Source organism: Leuciscus leuciscus (assembly GCF_965113295.1).
Source record: "Leuciscus leuciscus genome assembly, chromosome: 21".
In the NCBI taxonomy this organism is placed as follows: domain Eukaryota; kingdom Metazoa; phylum Chordata; class Actinopteri; order Cypriniformes; family Leuciscidae; genus Leuciscus; species Leuciscus leuciscus.
The window spans coordinates 11,008,383-11,023,587 of NC_138745.1; the positions used below are offsets into that span (position 1 = coordinate 11,008,383).

At 39.3% G+C, this 15,205-nt stretch overlaps 1 protein-coding gene across 4 annotated transcripts in view; it reads right to left on the reverse strand.

Annotated features, from left to right (window-relative positions):
• Nucleotides 1–15,205, reverse strand: part of plekha1b (pleckstrin homology domain containing, family A (phosphoinositide binding specific) member 1b) — a 47,426-nt gene that overhangs the window by 29,794 nt on the left and 2,427 nt on the right. For all 4 annotated transcript variants that reach the window (XM_082152290.1, XM_082152292.1, XM_082152291.1 and 1 more), the window contains exon 2: nt 2,941–3,101. In XM_082152290.1, coding sequence (XP_082008416.1) covers nt 2,941–3,081 — 141 coding nt within the window. In that variant the 5' untranslated portion in view covers nt 3,082–3,101. The remainder of the gene's footprint in view (nt 1–2,940; nt 3,102–15,205) is intronic.

Consider the following 15,205-nt stretch of genomic DNA (forward strand, 5'->3'; position numbering starts at 1 on the left):
AACCAGTAAGAATTCCGGCTCTCATAGACCTGTTAGTTTTTCTTTAAGAAGCCCTCCTGTTCTCCACTCATTACCTGTATTAACTGCACCTGTTTGAACTCGTTACCTGTATAAAAGACACCTGTCCACACACTCAATCAAACAGACTCCAACCTCTCCACAATGGCCAAGACCAGAGAGCTGTGTATGGACATCAGGGATACATTTGTAGACCTGCACAAGGCTGGGATGGGCTACAGGACAATAGGCAAGCAGAGAAGGCGAGAAGGCAACAACTGTTGGCGCAATTATTAGAAAATGGAAGAAGTTCAAGATGACGGTCAGTGTCCCTCGGTCTGGGGCACTATGCAAGATCTCACCTCGTGGGGCATCAATGATCATGAGGAAGGTGAGGGATCAGCCCAGAACTACACGGCAGGACCTGGTCAATGACCTGAAGAGAGCTGGGACCACAGTCTCAAAGAAAACCATTAGTAACACACTACGCCGTCATGGATTAAAATCCTGCAGCGCACGCAAGGTCCCCCTGCTCAAGCCAGCACAAGTCCAGGCCCGTCTGAAGTTTGCCAATGACCATCTGGATGATCCAGAGGAGGAATGGGAGAAGGTCATGTGGTCTGATAAGACAAAAATAGAGCTTTTTGGTCTAAACTCCACTCGCCGTGTTTGGAGGAAGAAGAAGGATGAGTACAACCCCAAGAACACCATCCCAACCGTGAAGCATGGAGGTGGAAACATCATTCTTTGGGGATGCTTTTCTGCAAAGGGGACAGGATGACTGCACCATATTGAGGGGAGGATGGATGGGGCCATGTATCGCCAGATCTTGGCCAACAACCTCCTTCCCTCAGTAAGAGCATTGAAGATGGATCGTGGCTGGGTCTTCCAGCATGACAACGACCCGAAACACACAGCCAGGGCAACTAAGGAGTGGCTCCGTAAGAAGCATCTCAAGGTCCTGGAGTGGCCTAGCCAGTCTCCAGACCTGAACCCAATAGAAAATCTTTGGAGGGAGCTGAAAGTCCGTATTGCCCAGCGACAGCCCCGCTGCAGTGTGTCCCTGCTGCAGTGTGTGCAAACCTGGTCAAGAACTACAGGAAACGTATGATCTCTGTATCTGTACAGGTTTCTGTACCAAATATTAAGTTCTGCTTTTCTGATGTATCAAATACTTATGTCATGCAATAAAATGCAAATTAATTACTTAAAAATCATACAATTTTACAAAAATTACAGACTTCTACATGCTTTGTAAGTGGGAAAACCTGCAAAATCGGCAGTGTATCAAATACTTGTTCTCCCCACTGTATCTGTGTAGGTTCATGCCATGTAACTTACTTAAGACAGTCAGGAACAATTTAGTTTGCAAGTCTTGAATCTAAGACAAAGATACCCTCATAAAGGTGGCCCACACAGATGCAAATACACGCACACACACTGTAACGGTGCTTGACCTTAATGGTTTAAGTGGTTTGAACTGGAGGCAAAGACAAGACAGATCAATGCAAACACTTCACGAGATTATAAAGCCCACCAGAGGCCACAACGCTCATATCCTACACATACAAGCTCATGGGAAGTGAAACTTCTACACAGCCACAGCAACGTTTCGGTGTAAAAACAGTCAATATCTGTACTAACGGTGCGCAAACTGCTCACAAAACTAAAAATACCAAGGTGTGTAGGAGAGGAAATGTTAACATCACACAAATGTTTTGCATACGATTCTAAATATGATAGCTGAAAAAGGTCAACTGTGGCTTAGACGACACATCGTCTTATTGCAGAACTATTGCGTACAGTATGTCTATCCAGGGGTGTAATTTGCAGGGGGAAAGGGGTTAGGTAATGGTTATGGTTAATGGAAGCATATAGAATTAGGCTATTGTATAGTATATTGCGAGTTTAGAGATTTTATACGCGCTAAGTTCCTATCCGAACTGAATGGAACAATTATCAGTGCAATATGACTGAAGCTAGGGCTGGGAGGATAAACCGATATGCATCGCGATTCTCTCTCCAATAGATTCTGAGCTTCGTTTTCAACAGCAGATAGCACTGTAGGCTAGTTTGTAACCACACGCTCAAATGCTCACGAAGAAGAGCGATTGTGCATTCGGCTGTGCCCCACGTATAAGTTGTTAAATGTACTTGAACAATGGTTTTATGATGCGAAATTAATGTGTAAACAGCCCACTGCAAATACCCTTGTAATTTACTTCAACCTTTTCAAACTTTATGAAAGTTGTTTTATGGAAGATTATTTTAAGCAGTGTGTGTAAGGAATTGGAAGCAAGCAGAGTACGGCTGTTTCTAAAACACACAGCGTTATCTGCTGTTAAAAACTAAGCTCAGAATCGATTGGAGAGAGAATTGCGATGCATACTGAAAATCTCAAAATCGATCCAGAAGCCCTGGTTTATTTAATTGTGCATTAATGGTGTGCAAATCTCATTGCATTTTCTGCCGACCCCATTCTTCACAGATTTCACCTTTTTGGTTCATTTTGGATTGGACAAGATGAATGTAATAACTTGTGGTTCAGTAAGTGCATCTGATTAATTAAGTAGCAGCTGTTAAATAATTTAGTAACAGTAATCAATGTTTCTGATCAACTAAAAATCACATAAATTCTGACAACACTGAATTTGTTGTCCACATTGGCATAATAATGTACAAATCATTCCATTCCAATATAAAAATAAATAAATGAAAAAACATAATCCCAACGTTATCTGTAACACAAATATTATGTGAAATTTAACTGGGCCATCAACTAGCCCCTGAGGAACACCATACTGTCATATTTGATAAAGTTACATGTTTTACACAAATTCCACAAAAGTGGTAATACAAGGGAAGACCTTCAGATGTAAAATTAAGAACCACTGCATTTAGCGACGCACTGACAGAGTGAATGAGATGAAGATGGGTTGGTACCTGAGGGTTATCCATGTACCACACCAAGCTGCCCTCCAGCGTGTCCAGAATGAAGTAACGTCGTAAAAACTTGCCGCTGTTCTCCATTTCCTCGATGTCTAGAAAGCCACAGATCCGATTCTGACGATCTACGTACGGCATTTCTGAGACTAAGCATTACCCTGGAACACAAATAAAATGATTCTGATTATAAAGGAGATGAGAATATGTGAAGGGTAGAGAAAGGGGTAGAGGATGGTAATTAAAATAAATTTGGCATCTTCGTGTGTAAGCGTCTGGCATTTCCTATGATGTTATCCATGGTCATGCTCCATGGAAGTGACACCTATTTCATTTCAGACCTCTGTGCTGATGAAAACCCTGTCAGACGAAGCTGTATGAATACAAATGACTTGATTGTGACATTACCCAAGCTAAGAAGCAATGCATGCACACTTAAACGGTGTAATTTCCCATTTACCTGCAGCCTCTCTAAATGTCATAACAGCAATAATGTAACTGTGAATAATGCAGAAGTTATGCCCATCAGGGTATATATTTAAAATGTGAGACCGGTCAAGTATTGGCAAGCGTCAGTCCTTTTTATAAGTCCCTTTGATGTGTTATACGGACATTTAAATGAACATAGCTTCAGTGTTTAATAGACAGGGCTCGATGTGGGGGGATGCCCCCCCCCTTGTTGAGAAAAAAAAGACAAAAAGCATAACCTCTGTAAAACCACCATCCCTCTTTACCATCCCCATTAGATTAACAGTGTAAAATTTACCATAACAAATTATAAATTATAACAATTGGCCAAGCAGAACTCACAATTGTAATGAGCTGCACACAAAGCTCTTTCAGTTCTTCTGACATGAAAAACAAAAGGATTTGGAACTTTCGCTTTGTCGTGTACAGTGTAGGCAATCCCAAGCTGAAAGACAGTAACGCTAATAGTTTGAAATACTGTAAGCACAAGCCGCCGGCCTCTAATAGCTCAAAAGCAGCATGGAGATTTTGACGGAGATTCTGTTTCATTTAATTTACTGTAGAATAGAAAGGATGTGTGCTAAACATATGACTGTGAGGGACTGAGAGACAGAAGAATAAGAACAACAAGAAGAACAAGAAGAAAATCAGTACACAATAGGATTCCAAGAAGAAGAAGAAAAAGAACAACATGAACAAGAAGAATTCAGTACAAGCACAATAAAAATGACAGTCTATGGCTGGGGTTCACAACTCTGGCCGACAAGATTCACTTTTAACGCACAGTTTAGCTCTATCCTTGAAAATTCTGTCATCAATTACTGACCCTCAAATCGTTTCAAAACACAAATTAAGAGATATATAATATGTTTTTTTTTTGAAAAATGTGTGAGTGTGATTCCTGTCCTTCCATTGAATGTAAAGCATCAAAGCATATTTTTAAAGCATGAAAGTTTTTCTTTGAATGAACTTTCAATCAAGAGACAGAAATCTGTCAGGTTTTGAAAATATCTTCATTTGGGTTTTTCGAAGTTGAATGCAAATGTCTTTTGAGCAAAATATGACAAAATATACATTTTTGAGTGAAAAGGGGGGAAATATAACAGCAGACCATTTAGTAAAGAACGGTATGAAAAATACCTGCTTCTAGCAACACAAAGCCAGTGTGTTTGCCATGCTACGAGCGAAGTGCTGTGTTACAGGAGAACAATCTGAGAAAGCACTTCAAAGTCCAAGCACTCAAACTTCAACACAATTTCCTCCAGACTCTGATTCTTGCTGACATAAATTGAAAAGCCTAACAAGCTATCATGGTCAGATAATGTTTCTAGTAAGAGAAAGCTCTTAGCCTCTTTCTATGTAGCATGGATCCTCAAAAAAATAAGTTGAAGAAGAAGACATCGTCCACTGGCTCAAAACTACGAAAGATTTCATGTTAACTGCAGTAGAGGAAATTGTGATAAAGTCAGAAACAATATAATTCGCATATTAAGAAAATACTGATTTCTGACACTAACACAATGAAAAAGAAGTAAAATACTGACACTCATAGACTAACAAAAGGTGTCACTACCAGTGAATGAATCCACTGCTGCAATATAGGAAAGCTGTGTCTATGTAAGAATTTTGGATGGCACATTAACTATTGATTTCATGAGAGCACCACTTGTTTCAAAGGCTCCTTTGAGGTATGTCAGCCAAGCACAGTGATTTACTCATACATCAAATGGCAAGAGAAATGGAAATGATTTTGTGGATTCAGGCAGGAGAATGATGCTTTTCTCCATGGCTACCATGGAGAGCTGTAACATTTCTAACTCAAATGCTTGATGAGAATTTCATGGCCGAAGTGTGCTTTCTGTGTGACAGCTTTCATCACTCGAACGGCCTTAATCTGGGATTGCAGTGAAGGGATAAAACGGTCAGTGATATTTTAGCAATACTCAACGGATTTAAACTTAAGATATGCTTGTTTTTGTTTTTTGGAACACTGCAAAAATGCTACACTTTTTCAACACTGCATGACTTCATAAACAACTTGTCAGAACAAGTTAAGATACTATGAAACTTTGCTGCAAAAGTTTTATGACTTCAAAAACATGTAATTCAATTGACCAAGTACTAGTGATGCAGTGAGTTTGTTCACATAACTGGATGAAGGCTCCATACAATTAGAACTGACAGACATCCAAACATCACCCGATCTGAAGCAGGGGCTTAGTCTGGGGATCACCAATGTTGGCAAATTATATTCATTCTGACAATGTTTTGTGAAACTAACATGTAAGTCAAGCTTCTCAAATATTTGAGGTTTTTAACTGTTAAGAAACACACTATTAAACAGTGTAAGTGAAGTAGCACCAGATTTATTCCAGTTTGCCTTATTTTATTGTTATGTTAACTTCTGCATTATTTATAGCTTCTTATTTATTTGATGTAGATTTGATTTAACATAATTGTATATTTATATTTGTTCAATCTATCGAAGTATTTGAACTTAATATTGCTCCTCAATAAAAGAGACACTGAAGCCTGTTCTAAATGTTAACTTCTAAAATGTGGCAGATCCCTGCAATACGTACCAATCCTAACTCAGGCTCATTGGAAAAACGTGCCTCTACCTACATTTTTGCAAAACTCCAAAATGTACCATTACATAGAATTTGCTGTAGTTTCCACCTGAAATTAACATTAGAGGCAGTAAAACGGCAACAAATTTGTTTCCTTTTCGCAACACATAAACAAAACAAAGTAAAATAGTCCTGGCCTGGTCCTCTCTCACCCTTCACTGTCGTCGCTCCTCCTTTTATGCTTCCATAGCTCCTCCGTTCTCTCACGGCTCTCAGCCCCACCCTGCTGGCCACACTTCAGTTAACTGAACTATTAGAATACCTGTCTTGCATTAAGAATTAGTTAAACAATAACTACTAACAACTAAATACAAAAAAGACTGAAACCTTAATCATTGCTCCAGACCAAAAACTACCTCAAATCAAATAACACCTCTGTTCCTTGGGCTCATCCATCCAGTTAAGCCTTAGAAACCTTGGTGTTTTGTTCGACCAATCGATGTCTCTGGATCATCATTCTATACAGTTGGTCAGAAACTGAATAGAAAAATATTTCTAAATTGAGAACATTGTTGTCCAAAGCTGACATGGAGATGATTATCCATATTTCTTCTCATTTAGATTATTGTAATTCTCTTTTTACTTGTTTCAACAAATCTTCTGAGTCGTCTCCAAATGTTGCAAAAGCCAGGCTTTTAACAGGAACCCACAGAAGAACACACATTACACCAGTTTTATCCACACTCCATTGGCTTTCAGTCAAACACAGAACTGATTATACAATTTTAGTTTGAACTTTTAGAGCACTACATGGACAGGCCCCCAAGTACATCACAGACCTGTTGACCCCCTACTCCTCCTCCCGCACTCTGTGGTCCTCAGGTCAAAACCTCCTGATGGTCCCCAAAACCTGCTTTAAAACTCGGGGGGACTTGTCCTTTCAGGCAGTTGCCCCCAAACTCTGGAACGCCCTGCCCCTGTCGCTGTGTGTGGTCGAATCTGTTGATTCTTTTAAAAAGCAGCTGAAGACACTTATTTAGACAAGCTTTTAGTTGATTGGGCTTTATGTTTTATGTTTTGTTTTTAGCTCTGATATTTTTATCTGTGTTTTATTGTTCTTTTATTTAAATTGTTGCACTTTGTAAAGCACTTTGTGATTTATATGTGATAGGTGCTATATAAATAAAGTATACTTACTTACTTACACTACGGTACTACAACATGCTTCTCTTTGTGTTTCATATGACCGCTTAGAGTATGTCAGAAAAAGAATGGGGCATCAGTTTACTTTCCGGAATTTATTGTGTCGTGCCGCATCCAGTGTAGACAGCTTCACTGATTATAATGGGTTCTATCTTGTCACGTCACTCACATCTGATGTAGACACGATTTTTGGTAGTTGTGACATTTTAAGTAGATTCATCGTCTTCTTTACATTTACCTGGCACTCCTTTCATAAACTTGCATCATCCATTTATATTTTTATATGGCTCCCTGCCATACTCAAATCTGATTCTTCAATTGCACCATCTAGTGTCTTAAATCTATGACAACAACCGCTACAACTGATAACAGAGTCAGACCGCTCAAAGCAGGTACTGTGAGTCATCTTGAGGTAATAGTAAATAATTGAACAAAAAATATTAATTTGACAAATTCTAATGTGGCAAGTAGCCACATAATAAATGAAATAATTTTGCAGTGGGGTCTTGTATCACCCTGAGGAAGTTTCTTTTGCATAAGAGTCTGCTGATTGTATTCCTTAAGCCCAATTTATACTTCTGCGTCGAACTCACGCCATAGCTACGTCATAGGCTATGTGTAGCGCACGTACCCTTCGGCGTACCCTGACGTGCACCTCTCCAAAAATGTAACAACGCGTCAATTCTACGGGGACGCAAGCGCTGTGATTGGTCTGCCAGAACCCCTCCCTCGGGTTTCACATGCTCCCTCTGTATGTGTAATTGCGCATCAACGCGGACACAGCGTATAAATGAAAGCAAACGCGTTGTCTATAGCGTAGAGGCTCCGGCGTAGGTCCGACACAGAAGTATAAATCAGCCTTTAGCCTTGCCGTGCCCCTCTTTTTATAGCTCTGGCCGCACAGTTTGGGTAACATTGCTTTGTTTCACTCATTTTATTTGAAACGGGCCCTGCAACAGCAGGGGCCTCTGCTTGCGCTCGAAATAGAGCCACACCCCCAAACATCACACCACGCACACACCAGAGTGGGAAATTATCAGGGCTTGGACCAAAAATGCTACCAAAATTAATATAAATGCCCCCAAAATTCAAGATACGGGGCAAAAAAGTGTCCCTGTATGAGTTCTTGATTTTAAAGTCTCCCTGTAGTCAATAATTGTAGACTATCCCTTAAAGTTATCTTTGATCACCAACATGACATATTTAAACGTTTTTTTTTCCTGTGAAAAAAAAGTCTTAATGCCTTAAAATAGCTTGAATGTAACTCTACACCCTTGTATATTTCATGAACCATGAATATGCAAATTAGCCATACCTTCACTCACACAAGCTCAGAGATCCACTAGGTTAACTTTACCACTAGGTTTAACATTACTGTAGTAAACGCTGCACAGTGGTATTGTTATGATTCTGCCCTTGTGTCTTTAATACTTTTCTTGTCTTAGGGTAGGATCATAACAGACTCTTGTTAAGTGTGCAAGCGCGTGGCTTTTCGGGCCATGTGCTTGTGTTGTCTCGTTCCTCGCCCCGCCCCCTTGTTATCCTCTTTAGTCTTCATTGCTTTACCCTTGTCACCTGTTTCCCTCATTAGTTTCTCCCTATTTAATCCCCTTGTGTTTGCTGTCCTGTGTCGGTTCATTGTCATTCATTATGTGAAAGTAACCTGTTGAAAGTCTTGTGAAGAGTTTGATCCTGTCTTGATCCTGTCTTAGCTGAAGTTTATTGTTCAGTTTTCTGTCTGAGTCTTAGTCTAGTCTTGTTAGTCTAAGGGCGCTTTCACACTGGCAGTTTAGTGCGGACCGGGGCACGGTTCGCATGAAAAATCGCTAATGTGAACGCTGTCATCGGACCCGGCTGCGCACTAGAGTACCGAATCCGAGACTACCTGGAGGAGGTGGTCTGAGCTCGGTTGCTCCCGAACCGTGGCGCGGTTCGCGTTAATGTGCAAGCAACACGGACTCGGGTGCGTGCTTGTTCAGGAAGTATAGTATCCCGCGCATGCGTATCACTGTTGCATCAGTGAAAAATCTTCTGCGAGCAGCAGAAACACGGCGTCCCCTGGATATGTGCTGAATTACACCATGTAATGAACATAAACGTAGTTGTCTCTCACTATGTTGTGCATAATAGCACCAAAAAAACAGACAAATTACAGCTATGCTCAGTCGAGTTGTATTCTCCATGCGTTTTCCGTGTGCGTTTGCGATGACGTAAGATCACTGCAAACGCACCTGGGTTCGATACAACTAATTGAGTGTGAAACCCATAGACAGTATAAGAAATGGACAGAGTCATCTCATTGGAACTCAATTGAGGCAAGTGAAGCCCATTTTCAGCGATTTTTTTTAGGACTTCCGTTCCTGACGCGCAGACTCAAACAGAGCTTGACGACGTAGATGTGACGTGAGCAACCCGTCTGTCTTCTAGTGGCTGTGGCATAAGAAATCTGAATCATTCCCTTCCGAATCTTGCAGAGACGGAGAGTGTGAGTAGGAGCTGTCCATGAGCTAGGAGCAGGAGAAACTTTTGCTAGGTATTCTGATTAATTATTTTGTCATTTTGCCTCCACGTCCCCCCGATTGCCCGCGAGCTTCTCCTCCCGTCAATACGGTAATCTCTCTACTGTGCGACAGAGAGTCGCGTGGTTATGACGCAATCGTTAGCCTACTTTTACAAAAACGGTTTTTACGGGGCCATAACGTAAGCTACAAGGTAATGGAGCATTTTATACATTGTCGTGTTTCTTTAGAAATAAATAATGGACAAATGGAGTCTTCAAACGCCTCAGATGTAAACTTATTCGCTGTCAAAGTGACGCCAAAATGAATGGGAGTCAATGGGATGCTAACAGCAGGTGAAGTTCTGCTACAAGATGGTGGCACGCGGCCGGCTTCAACTTCCGGTCGACTTCCTTCCCGCTTGGGTGAAACCAGACCAACGCTGCGGGGGGCGCCGGGAACTAGCGCACTCGGGTTCGGACCGCAGCAAACGAACCCAGTGGAAAAACGCCCTAATATAGTCGATCCTGTCTTGTTTTGCCCCTTCGTGGGTTTTGTTTTCCCTGTTTTTCTGTAATAAACGTAGTTCACTTGAATACTGTCTGCATTTGGGTTCATCTCCTTGCACCATCATAACAGGTATCCAACGTCAGACACATATGGTAATTAATATGACTAGCCTTTGGCTTGACTACATGAAACAGCTGATAATGTGTCACTAATGTTACACAAACCATGTTCCCGTTTGCCATCCCAATCTGCCTTCTAAAATTCAGCAAAGTAATGCTTTGAACATCATAGAATGTCAATGGAGAAAGAAATATTGCATCGTAACATCGTAATATACATATATTCAACTGCTATATTGTTAAATGTACCCGATTTTTCATATCAACAGACAAATATAACCTGGCTTCTCTTGAGACTCTCCTGCTTCACAGCATAGTTAATGAAATACTAAAGCCCGTGGACGTGATTGGTTACAAGGTCGATTGTGCCGTCAGAAACACCAGCGATTTCAAACCCGTTTTTTGAGACTATCTTTGGTTCACTGGAGTTTTAGGAGAAAATACTCAGCAATGGTGTTGACTTATGAATTTGCACATAGTTTGTCTTAAAACATATTGAAAACACCACATAGATATATAAACAACATTAAATACTTATTTTCACCACAGGGGGTCTTTAATACTTAAGCAATAGGCTAACACACAAGCAAGAGTGCCATTTTCCCGAATATCAAAACAATTGCAAATGTGATTTCATACAACGCTTTAATAATCAAGAAGTAAATATTAAGTGACTTACATTTTAGACTATTTTTGTTAAAAAGAATATTGTCTGTTTTTGCTCTATTTCACAAAATAGTTCCAAACAAATCCACAGTAGAGACATTGCGCATCTCCTAGCAACAGTGATGCTTGGTTTCTAAATGAATCCGTGTTTTTGAATGAATAGTTCCAATGATTGACTCAACAACTCATAAAGACAGCCACTTTCTTTGTCCCTGAATAAATCAACCGTTTTGAACAAATTGTTTGGCCGCCTCTGGTTTTCATCCCATGTTTTATTTTGTTAACAAAATAGATTGTTCAAGGTTATGGTTAAAGTGGGAGGTATTTCATTTCTCAAACACGATTAACCTTTTAGCTTCACTCCCCAGACATTTAACTTCGGAACTGCCAACATACAATGTAATAAAATGTTGATGTATATTTGTTTTGGATAAATCTGAATCATGCTGTTTATCACCCCTCAATGGACATTTCACTTTGAAACTACCGCAAAACATGCAAAAAGCAATGTAATATAATTGATCAAAAATGTAGCGACGGGCACAGATTTTCCATGTTCCTGGGTTGGCCAATACCCTTACCCTTTTCTCCAGAGAAATTTCCTGTCACTTTCTACTGTATCTGGGAGGGATAAGCAGTGTGCACAACAACTATATATTATCATAAAAGACTAGTCAGCATGTTGTCTGAACAACTACTGTAGTGGAGCAGTCATAGATAGATAGCCCTGTATATTTAGGCTGTGATTGTCGGGCATTACAAAATATTTTGCATTTAGTGTGGAGAGACAAATGACCTGTCACTGAAACTTGTCAGGTTGCTGCTTATACACAGTTTATGGAGTAGAGTCAGAAATGACAAGCCGCGTACTCCTCTTTGAGCAGTTGGGAGCCACTCTGGCATGATAAACATGTCACGAGTGGCTGGATAAAAGAAGCTCACGAAGACGAAGAGTACCACGAAATGGTCTTTAATTCAATAATCCATAGGACATGGGGTAAAAACACGGGGAAGACATCCAATTTACAGAAGAGACAGGACCAAGAACTGAAAAAAAAAAGGGAGTACTTATACAGGAACTACATGAGGGAACTAATGAGATAATTAACAGGACATGTGAACATGATGAATAATTAGACATAGAGAAAACTGGGTCACACAGGCAAAAAACAAAATGAAACTAACACATGTGAGGAAGGTGGAGATTTGAAAGACACTCTGCGTTTAAAGAGGAAGAGAGAGTGCGAGGCGGTTTAACCCAGGTACAGTGTGTACACATGTGGATAACATGTACAGTACATAACAGCTTCAAGTCTTTTGCCATGGCTTATGGGAGTATTTTTATCATGCCGATTTTACCCAAAGCAGGCCCCCAGTTTTTTACACTGTTAGGCTAAATGCCACATTATTTCATAGAGTAGTGAAAGCAATAGCAATAACAGTATGTTCTGAAGAACATTTTAACAATCATTTCACAGAACTAGCAGACTATAAAATAATAAATCGTATTGATTTACACAAAGTGGAACCCAAATCGTATCGAAAAATATATCCCACAAATAAATCGCTGGGCAAAAATATAGTTAACATTTTGAAATGCTGTAAGCAGTTGAGATTTACTATAAATCACTGAGTGTGAGTAGCCTACAGATAAAATTGGATATGCTTTTATATCCAACTTTACATACAGAGCTGTAGGATAAAATAGTTTACATTTTGCGAAGATATTAAAGACATTTTTAAGACATTTTATTACGTGTAACAATGTAATAAAATGTTGATGTATATTTGTTTCGGATAATCTGATCATGCTGTTTATCACCCCTCAATGGACATTTCACTTTGAAACTACCGCGAAACATGCAAAAAGCAATGTAAGCAACAGCCAATAACCTTCTCTCCTCCTTCTCTCCACTAACCGAGGAAGAAGTATCTAAACTTATCCTCTCCAGTCATCCTACCACCTGCCCTCTAGACCCCATCCCCTCACACCTTCTACAAGCCATCTCCCCCACACTTCTTCCAGCACTCACACACATCATCAACTCATCCCTCCATACTGGCATTTTCCCTACTGCATTCAAACAGGTTCGGGTAACTCCACTGCTTAAAAAAACAACTTTAAACACATCACTTGAAGAGAATTACAGACCAGTCTCTCTCCAACCATTCATTGCGAAAACACTTGAACGAGTTGCTTTCAACCAAGTAACATCCTTCTTGTCTCACTCTGAACAGGGGCAGCTCCCTCCTACTTTCAGGGTCAGCTACTCCTACTTTGTGGGCTTTCGTGGCGTAGTCTTACAGTGGTTCCGTTGCAACAAACTTCCGTTTTCTGTACAACAAGTTGCATTTTTTCTGGTTCAGGTGCTTCGTTAAGAGCCGTTTTACTCTAGATGCCTTCAAAAGAACGAGCAAAGATGAGCATAACCGACGTCCATCGCATATGTAGATTGATTTCTAAAAAATGTCTTCTTATCACTAATATTTAGATATTTGAACAGAATAAAACGCAAACAATAAAAATAACTGATAAGGTTAGCTGATTACCTTAAAAATCTATAGATATCATCTCCGTCATTTCGTACTGCCGTTAAAACTTTCTCCGACAAGCGGATGCAATGAGATCTGTTTTCCTGTTTGCTCATGTGACGTTCGGCATAAAGCCTATTACCGTGATATGAAAATGTAATACCATCGCATGCCAACCATCCAGCGCTGGAAGAACGTGCCTGTGGCAACATTTCTGCAAATTACATTTATTCTTGCAATAAGCAACATAGTGAAATGTCCAGTGAGTGGTGCTAAAAGTGTTTTTGATTTTATTTAAAAACATATAAATGTGAATGTTTTAATATGTTGGTTATCAAAGCAATTCCTAAACTTAATATACGGTCATTGGTTCTAAAAGTTGAATCGCATATAGGCTCTATCGCATTTATAAATACCACCTATATTAAACCATAATCTAATAGTGCACAAAAAAGTGAGATAAAAATGCATTTGATGAAGCAACCATGCCAATTTATTATAAAAGTTGTTGTTGTTTTACTGCCACTAGTGTTCATTACAGCTGGAAACTGCAGTGAATTCTAAGTTTTTTGAGTTTTGCAAAGATGTAGGCCTCTGTTGATAATTTTAATAACAAAAAGCACCATGTTTTTTGGACATTTATGGTAATGCCATGTTTTGGACATGATGTTACTATACCATGTTTTTGTACAAATAACAATGATAATACAAAAGCTTTTGGACATGGTACAGTTATTCAATTAAAATGACTACCATGTTTTTGGATATGAACCACAAAAGGTGTTTTTCAACATGCAGGTAGCATCGAAGTACCATGTTTTATGGATTTGTACAATGTTATGACCAAGGTTTTCTTGAAGTGTAGCATGGTTATACCATGTTTTATGGACATGTAGTACAACTATAGAGTTCCTTCGAACGAGTACCATAGAAATACCAGATTTTTTATATGTTCTCATCGAGGCTGCAATTATTTGATCATAAATATAGTAAAACAGCAATATTTTTACAATTTAAAATAAACTGTTTTCTAATTTAAAATGTAAGTTATTGCTGTGAAGGCAAAGCTGAATTTTTGGCAGCCATTACTCCAGTCTTCAGTGTCACATGATCCTTCGGAAATCATTTGATGAATCACCTTGAAAAGCTTAAAAAGAACAGCATTTATTTTGCTTTTGTAACATTATAATTGTCTTTACTGTCACTTTTGATCAATTTAATGCATCCTTGCTGAATAAAAGTATACATTTCTTTCAATGTTTTGTTTTTTTTAAACTTTTTTGGACAAATTCTATTTGCTTCATGTGCAAAACTGTTTGGATATACATCAGCAAAACAATAGACAGTTTTCAGTTTAGCACTGCATTTTAGAGGAACTTAGAGGAATATATTTGATACCCTTGACATACTTGCTTGACAGGTTTGACATACTTGAGTGAAATACCTTGAGCATAACATCACACGAGAACCCACATTAATCCTGTTTCAGCTGGTGTGTTGAACTCTCATATTGCAATCGTATAGTTGAAACTTCCATAGTTGGAAAATGAACAAATATTATATAAATGTCATATTCTCTGTAACAGTAAACAGTTGTTTTAATGGAAACTGATTGTTTTCAGAAAACAATAGGTGCAGGGAGATGCACTTGACTGGGGGGTTAGAGCTTTAAAGAGTGTATTCAACACATTGATTCCTA